The 15312-nt window shown below is 44.5% G+C and overlaps 1 protein-coding gene across 1 annotated transcript; it reads right to left on the bottom strand.

Annotated features, from left to right (window-relative positions):
* Positions 1–275: 275 nt before the first annotated feature.
* On the bottom strand, positions 276–3063 carry LOC143781975 (uncharacterized). The gene is made up of 5 exons (XM_077268986.1): positions 3029–3063; positions 2835–2921; positions 2521–2734; positions 2271–2430; positions 276–2159 (listed from the first exon to the last, which is right to left on the bottom strand). Exons 1-5 carry the CDS (start codon positions 3050–3052, stop codon positions 1151–1153), a joined length of 1494 nt encoding a protein of 497 aa, XP_077125101.1. The 5' UTR covers positions 3053–3063; the 3' UTR covers positions 276–1150.
* Between the last annotated feature and the right edge of the window lie 12249 nt (positions 3064–15312).

Genomic DNA, 15312 nt, shown 5'->3' with positions numbered 1-15312 from the left:
CATGTCGGGCTGTTTGGACCACTTTGCAACCAGAGTATATCCCCCAACCATCCACGGAAATCTGGTTGCGAAGTGCTGAAGAGTTTCAGCAAATTTGCAATTTCCCTAATTGTGTGGGTGCAGTTGACGGAAAACATATAAGGATTGCGAAACCGGCAGGAACAGGATCGGAGTATTATAATTATAAGAAGTATTTCTCCATCGTCCTTATGGCTATTGCAGATGCCAACTGCAGATGCCAACTGCAGGTTCCTTGCCGTGGACATTGGAGCGTATGGACGGTCCAACGATTCGCAAGTGTTTAAAAACTCTCCGATGGGTCGTTGCCTTTATGGAGAGAGCTACGATTTCCCGCCAGCCAGACCACTGCCAGGAACAAATGACCCAGCCCTGGAATATGTCTTTGTAGGTGATGAAGCCTTTCAACTGTCGCTGCACCTACTGAAACCGTACAGTAGCCGGAACTTAAACCATACCAAGCGGGTCTTTAATTACCGGCTTACTAGAGCACGAAGAGTAGTGGAGTGTTCCTTTGGCATATTGACGGCGAAGTGGCGAGTTCTGCTGACGGCTATCAAGCTGAAAACAACAACTATAGACGAGGTAGTTAAAGCCTGTGTGGTGCTCCACAACTTTGTCCTGTCAAAGGAGCCCGTTTCTTTGGATGATGAAGAGTTGGAGACCACCTTGTGGGACTACCGCAGCAGCTCGGTTCGCTCTACAAGTTCAGTTACAAGGATGAGGGACCAGTTTGCCGATTATTTTGTCTCACCTGTCGGGCGGATCCCGTGGCAAGACATGATTGTGTAACCTGTTTCCCATGTGTAACCTGTTTCCCATGTGTTTTGGTTATGTAAAAAAAGTGTTTCTGCCCCCCCCCCAAAAAAAAAAGGCCCAAAAGCGTGGTTTTCTTGCTAGTAAAACCATTATGTTATACCCTTTACATGTCTGGTGTTTGTTTTTATTAAACCTTTTTTTATTATATTACCTTAATAAATCCACACACACACAAAGAGTAGAATTGTAATCCGAATTTTATTTTAACTCTTTTTTTTTTTTTTTTTTTTTGTTTTGCAAAAAAAATATATATATATTTTCCAACATTTTTATAGAAAAATTAGAACATTTTTTAGAATCTTATTTACACACTTTACAAATTTTCAAAGTGTTGGGTGGAGATATGAGAGGAGGATGTGCCGGAAGGTTGGACCACGTCGATAGGTGGGGAAACCCTACTTGTTTGGGGTGCAGTGGAAGTGGGGGTTAAACCAAGAGGCTGACCAGAGGGGGGTGGTGTTGGGGTAGGTGGAAGAGAAAAGTTCAGTAAGGAAAACATTGGGGAAGTAATTTGGTCTAGGGGCCGGGATTGTTGTGGGGACTGGGTCGGGTATTGTGACTGGGTAGGGTAGTGGGAGTGGCGTGGGGTTTGGTAATGGTGCTGGTGTGGGGATTGGAGCTGGGTTTGGTAATGCTGCTGGTGTGGGTATTGGGGCTGGGTTTGGTAATGGGGGGTATGGTGTGGAAATGGGGCCTGGTGTGGAATTGGAGTGGAGGTGCGGTGAGGTGTGTGGGTCGATTCATTAATGGCCTGCAGTGCAGCATTATGGCAGGTATTCATTACCCGCATCTGTTGCTCAAAAGAAAGCTTCTCCATGCTCATGAGCATGGATTGGAAAAAAAGGTTGGCCGGATCGGGACTTACAGCTGAATGCAGCCTATCCAAGCGACTGCTGGTTTCCTGGCTTGTTTCACTGATGCGTGATTGCACCATGTTGAAACCAGCAGTCACTTGCTCTCCCAAAATTTTGAAAGAGCCTTGGAAGGATGCATTCAGGTGTAAGAACTCAGGAGCATAGCTCCTTTCCTGACCCCTCTGGCGCTGCCGCCACGAACCTAATGGTGGTGTCGAGGTGGCAGGATCAGAGGGGTGGGGTAAAGGGAACGCTAACTGTTCAGCATCAGATGCGAGCAATGAAGCCTGCAATAATGCTCCACTGCTTGGGGCGGATGAAGTGGAGGGGTCAGAGGAGAGGACAGAGGGGTCAGAGGAGGGGACAGAGGTGTGGGGCCTACCGACGTGGCCCTCAGTGGCGGACTCAGGAGGGATCGCTCCAGAGGGCGCAGAGGAAGATGCAGGCGCCCGGTGGCTGGAGAAGGTGCTGTGAAAGAAAAAACAAATGAAATTAATACATTGGAATGAAAAAGCCCTGACTGAAAGCAAACTAAGTAGACAGGTTAACATGGTTATTAGTGGGCTGTAGAATACTTACACTCTGCTTAGCATTGTTCGCCTCAGGAAGGAGAGGGCCTGGCCATATTTATATTTGCTCCTCTTCCTTCCTGCAGAGCCACTCGGGGCCTTCATCTCATCATTGAATTCCCTCTTAAAGCGATCCCTCAGTGACCGCCACCGCTTCCTAATCTTTCCAACTGTGAAGACAAGAATCAAAAGAAAAAACCAAAAATTGGTAAATGCAATACATAGTCAGCTCAAAACATCACTGGAAAGTGAATACTTACCTAGTTTGCTCTGCTGCTGAGGATGAAGGCTCTCCCGCCTTGGAAACAGGTTGCGACACACTTCGTCCCAGAGCCGACGGGTGACACCGGTATCAGCATGCCTGCGGTCAGCCATGTTCCACAGCGGCTCCCGCTCGCGAACCTCCTCGATGAGACAATCGATGTCAATGTCATCATCATCATCCTCCTCTTCTGCGGGAGCACGCTGTGAAGCCTGTGTCAAAAAAAAAAAAAAAAAGGAAAACAAACAAATTAGTACACTGAAATACTAAAGTACCAATAGAATCCCCCTCCCCCCCAAAAAAAAAACTCACTGATGGCCGACCGTGGCGACGAGTCCGCCGACTCTGGGACTGTCTGGGAGAGCCTTCAGCGGCAGCAGCAGGAGCAGCAGCAGCAGCCTGAAATGAAGGAAACAAATTCTCAGTTAAGGTAGGCAGGTGTTTAGTAATCTGTTTTGTGTATGGTGCAGTGTGATGTGCGAAGCAACTGTTTCACCACTACTTACACTTGGTTCCTCCTCCACTTGCATCTCTCCACCCGTCTCGCCCCCTTCTGACAGCTCCTCATCTGATTCAGCTTCCTGTTGAAACATAATGTATGCATGTAGTTATCCATAAAAATTTAATTTAAAGAAATTTAAAAAAAAAAAAAAAATTTGTGTTAACTTACCGATACACGCTGTTGCTGTGGAGGAGGGCTGTCAGAAGAGGACATCGTTTTGTGGTCCTGGTGGGCAGTGGCTGTGTCCTGGTGGGCAGCGGCTGTGTCCTGGTGGGCAGTGGCTGTGTCCTGGTGGTTCTGTAAGTTAAAGACACACTTGCAATCTGCTCGACACATTGAAGTAGCAGATTGGGGTCTTCAAAACTTACTTCTAGCTCTTTAGCTGTGGTCCTGGTGGGCAGCGGCTGTGTCCTGGTGGGCAGTGGCTGTGTCCTGGTGGGCAGCGGCTGTGTCCTGGTGGGCAGCGGCTGTGTCCTGGTGGTTCTGTAAGTTAAAGACACACTTGCAATCTGCTCGACACATTGAAGTAGCAGATTGGGGTCTTCAAAACTTACTTCTAGCTCTTTAGCTGTGGTCCTGGTGGGCAGCGGCTGTGTCCTGGTGGGCAGTGGCTGTGTCCTGGTGGGCAGCGGCTGTGTCCTGGTGGGCAGCGGCTGTGTCCTGGTGGTTCTGTAAGTTAAAGACACACTTGCAATCTGCTCGACACATTGAAGTAGCAGATTGGGGTCTTCAAAACTTACTTCTAGCTCTTTAGCTGTGGTCCTGGTGGGCAGCGGCTGTGTCCTGGTGGGCAGTGGCTGTGTCCTGGTGGGCAGCGGCTGTGTCCTGGTGGGCAGCGGCTGTGTCCTGGTGGTTCTGTAAGTTAAAGACACACTTGCAATCTGCTCGACACATTGAAGTAGCAGATTGGGGTCTTCAAAACTTACTTCTAGCTCTTTAGCTGTGGTCCTGGTGGGCAGCGGCTGTGTCCTGGTGGGCAGCGGCTGCGGTCCTGGTTTATCTGTTATATGTATAATGGATCTATAGTTAGACCACCCCCTGAACTAGGTAATGTTCAATGATAAACACCCTACTAAAATGATGTCAGAAATGTTCATACAGGTGAACACCAAAACCCCCCCAAAAAGTTGCACGTTATACCATTCATTTCCATGTCCCAAAAAACAAAATTTTTTAATGTTAACACCATGAAAAAATATATTTGACACATTTTATTTAAAATAAATAACCTCTCCCCCCCCCCAAAAAAAAAAAAAAAATACTTTACAGGTTAACCTTTATTAAAAAAAATGAGCCCTCAACCAACCCTGTATTGCATGTGTAACCATTGGTACATACACCAGTTTTAAATTTACCTTTATGAAATAATACTACGGACATTTTTTTAATAAACATTTTATTATAATTTTTTTTTTGCACTTTTTTTTTTAAAAATCACAAGGAGCTGACATGCTCTTTATTTTAAATACAAGTACTTCAACTGCAAATGGTTATAACTGTAATAAAAAAAAATTCAACACTTTTATTAAATAGAAAAACCCCACACTCACACGTTCAAACCACAAGCTGCACACCGCTAGACTTTTTTAAAAAACACATCAGATTTAAAAAAAAAAAAAAAAAAAAAAAAAAAAATTTAAACCACATGCTGCACAGACCACTATACAGTCAATACATCAGAAAAAGGCAAATAACCAATTATACAGCATGGACAAATGCACATGCAATCAACAAGACGCACACAAAAAACATGCATGGTATGTGTCCACATTCAGGATCGCATCAGAATTTGGGCAGGATTTCCCATCAGTATTTGTAAGCCAAAACCAGGAGTGTAAAAATTAGGTAAAGTATAATACGAAAACAGGCACACTTTTGCTTTTATCACCCACTCCTGGTTTTGGCGTACAAATACTGATGGAAAATCCTGACCACATCCTGATGCAATCCTGCACATGGACACATACCCTCCCACATGAACAGGCATAAAATTGGCAAAGGCATAATATGGTGCAGGCACATGGTACAAAAGCACACAGCCGTCCAAAAATGCACACATACACATGCACGCACATAGCTTTATGCAAATACACATATGTACAACAAAGGCAGAAAGGTGAAACCAATCAGAAGACGCATACACACACACACATACAAAAGGCTGACAATCCTTTGGCTGAAGCAGCAGGTCTTCACAGTGGCTGGCATCATGGTGGATCTGGACTCTAGCATGGCACTGGCTGGTGCAGGACGATGGCAGGCCTCAGGTTCTCTTCAGGTTTTAAGCTCTTGCTGTAGTCAGTAGTACCTCATACACACAGAAATGCACAGGCACACAGATGCACACTAAAATTGCAATACTCACACTGGCTATGGTGGCTGGAGTCTTGTAGCAGGATGTCTGGAGTCTTGTGGCAGGATGGCTGGAGTCTTGTGGCAGGATGGCTGGAGTCTTGTGGCAGGCTGGCTGCAGTCTTGTGACAGGCTGGCTGGGGTCTTGTGCTTGGCTGGGGTCTTGTGGCAGGCTGGCTCTTGCTGGCAGGCTTCTTTGCTTCTCTGTGTCTTGCTGGCATATGTGGGGTTCAAGGCCCAGGCCAGGTTTATATAGATTTGGGGGTGTCTGACCAATTGGCAACAAAATACTTCTTCTGAGCATGCTCAGTGTAAAAAAAACGTATTGCAGCGCTGCATTGCGTCGTACGACGTGTCCCGACGCATCCGTCGCTCATAGGCTTCCATTGCAGCCAACGACGTATGCCGCAGGATGCGTCGCGACACGTTTTTTAGGCGGAGACAAAAAACGTTACAATCTACGTTTTTTTGAGACGACGTGTCGCCAAATTTCGACGCATCCGTCGTAAAACGTACACGACGTATGCCAATCCGTCGCCATACGTCGCCAATACAAGTCTATGGGAAAAAAACGCATCCAGCAAAAAGTTTTGCTGGATGCGTTTTTTCTGAAAAAAGACGTTTTGAAACGTAATGCAGTTAACGCTAGTGTGAAAGTAGCCATAAGGTTATGGTGTCCTCCAGCACATGATCTAGCACATCAGAGGAGAGAGAAATGAGGTCTCCCAAGCCCCCCCCCCCCCCAGTACCTCCGGGGTCCCTGGACCCTCCTGCATGCCCAGGCTCCCCAGCTGTCAGCATCTTCTTCCGGGAAGAAAATGGTCACATGTACAGTGCACCCGCCGAGATCTACCGGCCGGCAACAATAGATTTTTCCTATTTGTTCATTTTGATCACTGTGATAGACCCTATCACAGTGATCAAAATAAAAAATAAAAATACTAAATCAAGCCCCCCCTTTATATCCCCCTTAGGTAAAAATAATAAAATAAAGTATTTCCATTAGGGTTGGGGCTAGAGCTAGGGTTGGGGTTAGGCTTGTGTTGGGGTTGGGTTGTGGGGGTAGGGTTTTAGGTCCCTTTTCTCCTGATACCCTGGTGAAAATAAAAAAAAATTTGGTTCCAAAGTAAATTTTTTGTGAAAAAAGTAAAAAGTAAAATGTTCATTTTTTCCTTCCACATTGCTTTAGTTCTTGTGAAGCACTTGAAGGGTTAATACACTTCTTGAATGTGGTTTTGCGCACCTTGAGGGTGGAGTTTTTAGAATGGTGTCACTTTGGGGTATTTTCTGTTATATTGACCCCCCAAATTCACTTCAAATGTGAGATGGTCTCTAAAAAAAATTTTTGTAAAATTTTGTTAGAAAAATGAGAAATTGCTGGTCAACTTTTAACCCTTATAACGTCCTAATAAATAAAAATTATGTTTCCAAAATTGTAGTAATGTAAAGTAGGCATATTATTTATTAACTATTTTGTGTAACACCACGCTCTAATTTAAAGGCACAAAAATAAAACAATTGAAAATTGCTAAATTTTCAAAATTTTTGCCAAATTTCCATTTTTTTCATAAATAAACGCAAGTTAAATTGAAGAAATTTTACCACCAACATGGTACAATATGTCATGAAAAAACAGTCTGTGGGATACGTTGAAGCGTTCCAGAGTTATAACCTCATAAAGTGACAGTGGTCAGAATTGTAAAACTTGGCTTGGTAATTAAGTACCAAATTAGCTCTGTCACTAAGGGGTTAAAGCATGACACACCAAAGAGAGACAAAAAACGATGTGTCAAAAAACGCGAAAAAAACTCACAGACACAATAAAAAAAAAAACCCAAGTAGCCTAATTTAAATAATAGATTAAATTCAAAGCTCATCATGGAAACGTAGCATAAAAAAACGCAGCTATGATTTTAAATCAAATCTCTTCTGTAATATAAAAACGCATTAAAAAGTCTGCACCAAAAACACAACATAAAAAACCCTGCAATAATCAGAGAAAATTGTTATTGAGAAGTGTGGAGCTGACACCTGCACAATTATATAAAGAAAATAGATGCACAGCCAATTGTAAGGTGCTACACGAGTATTGGCAACCAGTACTGAGGAAAAAAAGAAAGACAGTACATATCACAGTGTGCACACCTATAAATATATATTTATTTGCTTATAAATATGAAAAATTCCAAAGTTTAAATTTTTTTAAAACCAAAGTATCAATGTATCAAGAACCATGATATAGTAATTATTATTCTTACAAATAAATTCACTATCGATACACCTGTATACGTACAACTGCAGAAAACATTCAGATAAAAAGCATTTACATGTGAACACAGCTTCAGAGTTACATTTTTATTATATTATTTATAGATTTATTGGAGAAAAAATAAATCAATTTTATATGTTCAATATATTTTACTGGTTGTTAGGCTGCCGTCACACTAGCAGTATTTGGTCAGTATTTTACATCAGTATTTGTAAGCCAAAACCAGGAGTGGGTGATAAATGCAGAAGTGGTGCATATACTTTTCCACTATTTCTTCCACTCGTGGTTTTGGCTTACAAATACTGATGTAAAATACTGACCAAATACTGCTAGTGTGAGGGCAGCCTTACAATTATAAGGATACCAAATATGTCCAGGGTATTTTCTGAACTGTGATGTTTAATTATTTTTTAAAGTGTATTAGAATGTCATTATTGTAGGGTTTTTTTTAGTAAATTTATAGGAGAAAAAAATCTTTTGACTTTTATTTTACGCCTAGAATACAGGTATATAGAAATACACTGGTGTATAGAAATGTAGCTCTATGTACCAGTACAATGTGCCGGTACTGAAGAATACACTACACATACATTCAAGTAGAGAATTTCTCCCAAACTGGATAGTGCAGCCTGTGGCTCATAGCTACTGCTGCCTCCAATGCTCCAGATTGGGAGTTCAGATCCAAGGACAGACTAGACTTCAAGAAGAAAACAACTTAAATAAAAGTATGTAAATGATGAGTAAAAGACAAGACATTGCAGTATGTAGAGAGTGAGTAAAAGATGAGACATTGCAGAAACAGAATGAGTGGAAGTCGGGCTGTAGCCAGAGCCGTATTTGCCACTAGGCACCTGAGCGCACGTGCCTAGGGCGCCAGGATGCGGGGGGGGTGGCACCTGAGCATGTTTTTTTTCTTTAGTCGGGTCGGACCGCCCACCCACCCCAGTCTTCCGGCTGCTGCAGGGGTCTCGGATCCCGCGCTGACATCACTGTGGAGTGCGAGGCACTGCTGAGGAGGAGTGAGAACGTCACATTAAGATCCCGCGGTCACATATAAGTGACATACGATGCCAGTGATGAGGTCAGTGCTGGAGAGGAAGGAAGTCCTGGGCCGGCTGGTGATAGAGGAGGTATGGCTGCAGGTGAGGGGGGGGCTCCAGTCCTCAGGTCCCATCTCCAGGAATTCCCATCATCCCTCTCCGCTCACAGTTTGAACTGGATGAGAGCCGGTGGCGGTAGCGGCTGAGAGCGGTCACCGGGGGTGTGAATTCTCTGTCCCGACCACCACGCCAGAGCCGATCCTTACATGTGTGAAGTGAGTGAGTGTGTAATAATTATAGGGGATAACTCAGGAGACTCTTTGCGTGGAACAAGACAACTACAGGACACAGTTTTATAAGTGGTAAAGTCTATATTATCACACAGTGATTCAAACAGGTGCAGAGAGAAACTCAAGTCCACAACAATATTGGTGGAAATATTAAACGCAGCTTAGCAGTCTATAGGAAACTTCAGAGGAAAATGCAATCACGCAGAAAGTCTATGAAGCACAATTATTCTTGAGGATACTTGACACGAATAAGTCCTTGTTTTAGTCCAAACACATAGATATGCTTATAAGGCAGTTCAAATAATATCTTAGCTCAACCAGGGAGGCCTGGGTAAAAGTCTCAGGTTTTTGCAGAGCAGCAACAGCTTACATATCCTCAAATGCAGATGGAAGTAAACATGAGCAGCAGATGAAGGAGGATTACTGGAAACTGGTGTATGCAGCAGGAACTCAGAGATGAGTAGCAGGATCACCACACAGGTTCACATGAGCAGGTATATAGCCAGGGAGTCACCAGAGGTCAGGAGCTGGATGCAAGGCAGAATACTCCAGCACAGACTGAAGGCTGGGGTGGAGTTTTATAGCAGGAAGACACAGTGCACATGAGACCAAAGACGCCATCTTGGAAAAGGGCAGTAATGCACAAAAGGTAATAAAAAAATGTTCAGAGTCCTGACATTACTCCCTCCTTAGAAGCGGCCTCAGGACGATCCTGGACCTGGTTTCTCAGGGAATCTCTGATGAAAACGAGAAATCTTCTGTTGGGCATTGATGTTTTCCACAGGTTCCCAAGAGTCTTCCTCAGGGGGATATCTCTGCCATCTTATCAGATATTGGAGCCGATTCCTGCAAATCCTAGAATCAACAATTTCCTCCACCACAAATTGTTCTTGCCCATCAATCGCCACAGGCTGCGGATGTGGCACAACACGTCCCTGGAAGGTATTAGGAGATACAGGCTTTAGTAAAGATACATGAAAAACTGGGTGTACCTTCATAGTCCTAGGCAGCTTCAGCCGGCAGGCCACAGAGCTCACAATACCGTTGATCTTGAAAGGGCCAATGAATTTCTGTCCAAGTTTTTGTGAAGGAACGTTTAACTTCAGATTCTTAGTTGCTAACCACACGGAATCTCCTACCTTGAACATGGGTGCAGGTTTACGGAATCTATCAGCCGATCTCTTATAACGTTCTTGAGCTGTGGTCAGGGATTCCTTCAGAACCTCCAGATTTTGCCTCATCGCAGTCAGCCTTTCCTCCACTGCCGGAACCGGAGAATTAATTGGAGACCTAGGTAAGATACACGGATGATAACCCAGATTGGCAAAGAAAGGTGTAAATTTAGTGGAGGCGCTCTGAGAATTGTTATATGAAAATTCGGCTAACGGCAGCAACTCCAACCAATCATCCTGGAGATGGCTGACATAGCATCTTAGATATTGTTCCAGCGTCTGGTTGGTACGCTCAGTCTGACCATTTGTCTGGGGATGGTAAGCGGAAGAGAGACAGACATTAATATTGAGTGCAGAGCAAAACCCCTTCCAGAATCTTGAAGTGAACTGCACTCCACGATCAGAGATGATCTCATCCGGAACCCCATGCAACCGAAAGACATTCTGTATAACCAAGTTCACTGTATCTTTAGCTGAGGGGAGGCCAGTGCACGGAACAAAATGAGCAGCTTTAGTCAGGCGATCAACTACCACCATGATTGTATTCATGCCCCCAGATGTAGGCAGCTCCACAATAAAGTCCATTGATATAGACCCCCAAGGGCGGGACGGAACAGATAATGGTTGTAGAAGACCTGTAGGTGCCACATGAGGAGTCTTGCAATGAGCACATACCTCGCAAGAGAGAACATAGTCCTAGGTATCCTTCAGGCAAGTTGGCCACCAGAAGAATCGGCTCAGGAACTCTTGTGTCTTCTGTACCCCCTGTGACCAGCCAACTTGGAGTCATGTACCAACTTGAGGATCTGCAGACGGACGACCTCAGGGACGTAGATACGTCGATCTCTGAACCACATGCCATCCTTAAAGGGAACCTGTCACCTGAATTTGGCGGGACCAGTTTGGGGTCATATGGGTGGGGTTTTTGGGTGTTTGATTCACCCTTTCCTTACCCGCTGGCTGCATGCTGGCCGCAATATTCGATTGAAGTTCATTCTCTGTCCTCCGGAGTACACGCCAGTGCAAGGCCTTGCGCTGGCGTGTACTCCGGAGGACAGAGAATGAACTTCAATCCAATATTGCGGCCAGCATGCAGCCAGCGGGTAAGGAAAGGGTGAATCAAACACCCGAAAACCCCGCCCATATGACTCAAAACTAGTCCCGCCAAATTCAGGTGACAGGTTCCCTTTAAAGACAAGATTAATATCCACAGGTGGGTTGGCCAGAAATACATCACCGTCATAGGCCTCCCTGCACTCCTTCCACAAGTCCTGATCGTGGATAACTCCGATGAAATTGGTATCAGATAGAATGGTCTTGGACGGGGCTCCAGGTACGGAATCCGCAGCATGGATTCGGGATAAAGCATCAGCCTTCCCATTACGAGAACCTGGATGGTATGAGATAACAAAGTTAAATTGATTTAAAAATAAGTTCCAACGAGCCTGATGAGGAGAAAGACATCTAGCGGATCTAAAGAACTCTAAATTGCGATGGTCAGTTAGCACTATGATCTGTTGTGCAGCTCCTTGCAGATGATGCCTCCATTCTTTGAAAGCCGCAATAATAGCCAGCAATTCCTTGTCTCCCACGTCGTAATTCTTCTCTGCTAAGGTTAGTCTACGGGAAAAGAAAGCACAAGGATGTAGCAGCCCCTTCTCTCCAGTTCTTTGGGAGAGAATAACCCCCAAAGCATTATCAGAAGCGTCCACCTCCACAATGAAAGAAAGTGTTGGATATGGGTGTATCAACAGCAGTGCTGATGTGAAACAGATCTTAAGCTGATCAAAAGCTTCTTGAGCCTGTGATGACCACTTAAAGGGCTTTTCCTTCTTTGTCAAGGAAGCAATGGGACGGACAATATCAGAAAAATTTCGAATGAAGCGTCTGTAGAAATTTGCAAAACCAATAAAACGTTGGACCTCCTTAACGTTCTTGGGTACCAGCCAGTCAAGGATAGCCTGAATCTTACCAGATTCCATGTTCAGCCCCTGGAGAGAGATGATATAACCTAAGAACTGTATCTCAGAACGATGGAACTCGCATTTCTCCGGCTTAATATACAGATGGTTCTCTTTCAGACATCTTAAAACAGTTTTGACATGTTCTTCATGTTCCTGTAGAGAGTCAGAAAAGATTAGTATATCATCCAAATAGATAACTACAAACTGGTCCAACCAATCTCTGAAAATGTCATTAGCAAGGTGTTGAAACGTTGCAGGGGCGTTACAAAGCCCGAAGGGCATCACAATAGATTCAAAGTGTCCATACCGGCATCTGAATGCTGTCTTCCGCTCATCCCCTGGACGAATACGCACCGAATTATAAGCCCCACGAAGATCCAGTTTAGAGAACACCTTAGCATGGCGGACTCTTTCCAGTAATTCGGGAATCAGAGGCAAAGGGTAACGGTTTCGTACGGTTACCTTATTGAGTTCCCGATAGTCAACACAGGGTCTCAGGGTCCCATCCTTCTTCTTTACAAAAAAGATAGGTGCCCATGCTGGTGAGGAAGAAGGACGTATGAAGCCTTTGGCCAGATTTTCATCAATATACTCCCTTAAGGATTGAAGCTCAGGTGCCGCCAAAGGGTATACGTTACCAAAAGGAATAGCTGCCCCAGGAAGCAACTCAATGGGACAGTCATAATGCCTGTGTGGAGGAAGCTGATCTGCATTCTTCTTGTCACAGATGTCGGAGAACTCTTTATATGCTGGAGGTAAAGAAAATACCTGTATATGTGGTTCCGTAGCCATGGACTCAGGGACAGCTTCTGTTAACGCTGAGTTGCTGCTTGTTGGAAAGATAATCTCCTTGGTCTCCCAGTTGATAATTGGGTTCTGAGAACGCAACCAAGGAATGCCTAAAATCACAGGAAAATGAGGAGAAGAAATTAGCAAGAAAGAAAGTTGCTCCTGATGATTAGGCTCCAACAAAATTTCAAGGGGTATGGTCTCCTGATCCACAGGCCCAGAGATTAAAGGTGACCCATCCACTCTTTCCATGGTAATTGGAGAGGCTCTTTGCTGAATTTCAATACCATGTTCCTTGGCAAATGTGATATCCATGAAATTGCCACCTGCACCAGAGTCAATCATAGCTGCACTGGAAATCCACTGTCCTGAACACAGGATCTTAATAGGGAGAGAACAGTGAGAGTTCTTTTCCTTGAGCTCCTTGGGGGGTGAAGTCATAGAAAGTGAATGGAATACAGCGTTTAAAGGCAGGCTACATTCAGAGATGTCAGATTCATCATAACAGTTGTCATACTCCCCTACTGCTGCTAGCACCTTGTTAGGCCGTCTAGGACACTTAGGACAATTGATCAAGAAGTGGTCAGACTGGCCGCAGTAGAAACATAGACTTTCACGAAGGCAATGCTCCCGGCGCTCATTGATCTCGCGCCTCTGAATGGAATCAATTTGCATGGGCACCTCCTCCACCTCCCGAGATGTTTTACCTGCAGGCTCTTTGGAAGGAAGGGAAAAGTTAGAAATACGGTTATATGCAGCAAACTTCTCCTGCCTACGCTCAGTAAGGCGAATGTCAATGCACACACAATGTTGTATAAATGTCTCTAGCTCTTGTGGTGACTCAGAGCGAGCTAGTTCATCTTTTACAATACTAGACAGACCCCTTTTAAAAATAGGCAATTGTGCATAACTGTCCCAATTGGTATCTACCGCTAATCTCCTGAATTCAGTAGCATACTCAATAACAGAACGTTTTGCCTGGCGTAAAGACAATAAAGCAGATTCAGCGGTTGCACGGCGATTAGGATCATCAAACATTAATGCCTTAGCCGCCAAGAAATCATCCAAGTTATTTAACCATGGGTCACCAGACTCAATCATCGGATTCGCCCAGGCGAGCGCTCGTGCGGTCAGCAGCATTATTACACACAATACTTTGGATCTATCATTAGGAAAACGGTCAGCATGCACATCAAAATCTAGCATACATTGATCCACAAAGCCACAAAATTTGTCGCGATCACCATTAAATCTGAATGGGGGCAACTTAGGTGGGCTAGCTGGTGGCGGTTGCCCAGAGGGAAAAGTCGCTTGTGCAGCTATTTGTGTGCTTATGTCCTGAAAAGCCCGTCCATACTGGGACTCTATGCCAGCAAGTTTGTTTTTCAGGGCTGCCATGCGGGTGCTTAAGTCCTGCAAAGTCTGTCCAAACACTTGTTGATTGTGTTCAAAGCTTCCAAACTTCTTTTGCAGACCTTCCACATCTTTCTGCAGTGATCTAATTATGGAAAACACCTGCTCTAGTCTGCTTTCTGCAGTCATTGTTCCAGCAGTCTCCTTTTTTTTTTTTAGGCTAAAGTATCCTGTATTAATTAGGGGATAACTCAGGAGACTCCTTGCGTGGAACAAGACAACTACAGGACACAGTTTTATAAGTGGTAAAGTCTATATTATCACACGGTGATTCAAACAGGTGCAGAGAGAAACTCAAGTCCACAACCCTTGGCACAAATATCAAATGCAGCTCAGCAGTCTATAGGAAACTTCAGAGGAAAATGCAATCATGCAGAAAGTCTATGAAGCACAATTATTTTTGAGGATACTTGACACGAATAAGTCTTTGCTTAGTCCAAAACACAGATAGATATGCTTATAAGGCAGTTCAAATAATATCTTAGCTCAACCAGGGAGGTCTGGGTAATAGTCTCAGGTTCTTGCAAAGCAGAAACAGCTTACATGTCCAGCAAATGCAGATGGAAGTAAACACGAGCAGCAGATGAAGGAGGATTACTGGAAACTGGTGTATGCAGCAGGAACTCAGAGCAGAGTAGCAGGATCACCACACAGGTTCACAGGAGCAGGTATATAGCCAGGGAGTCACCAGAGGTCAGGAGCTGGATGCAAGGCAGAATACTCTAGCACAGACTGAAGGCTGGGGTGGAGTTTTATAGCAGGAAGACACAGTGTACATGAGACCAAAGACGCCATCTTGGAAAAGGGCAGTAATGCACATAAAGGTAATAAAAAATGTTCAGAGTCCTGACAGCATGCACCGGAAACCGGCATATGGGTGACTGAGTATTAATGAGGGGCACAGCCTGACATCTGCCTTGGGGACTCTCTGACCGCCTGGTCCTTTGTTCCCTATGAGGATGATTGGTGCCATATGTCCGTGACGCTGATTATCCCCTA

The sequence above is a fragment of the Ranitomeya variabilis genome, chromosome 6 (assembly GCF_051348905.1).
Source record: "Ranitomeya variabilis isolate aRanVar5 chromosome 6, aRanVar5.hap1, whole genome shotgun sequence".
Lineage (NCBI taxonomy): Eukaryota > Metazoa > Chordata > Amphibia > Anura > Dendrobatidae > Ranitomeya > Ranitomeya variabilis.
The sequence above is the reverse complement of the archived record's forward strand: the minus strand, read 5'-3'. Positions and strand labels throughout refer to the sequence as shown.

Coding starts and splice junctions, on each gene's coding strand:
- LOC143781975 (XM_077268986.1), bottom strand. CDS start 3,052: ATGCAAGTGGAGGAGGAACCAAGT. Junction 2,922..3,028: donor AAGTGGAGGAGGAACCAAGT/GTAAGTAGTGGT, acceptor CCTTCATTTCAG/GCTGCTGCTGCTGCTCCTGC. Junction 2,735..2,834: donor GTCGCCACGGTCGGCCATCA/GTGAGTTTTTTT, acceptor TTTTTGACACAG/GCTTCACAGCGTGCTCCCGC.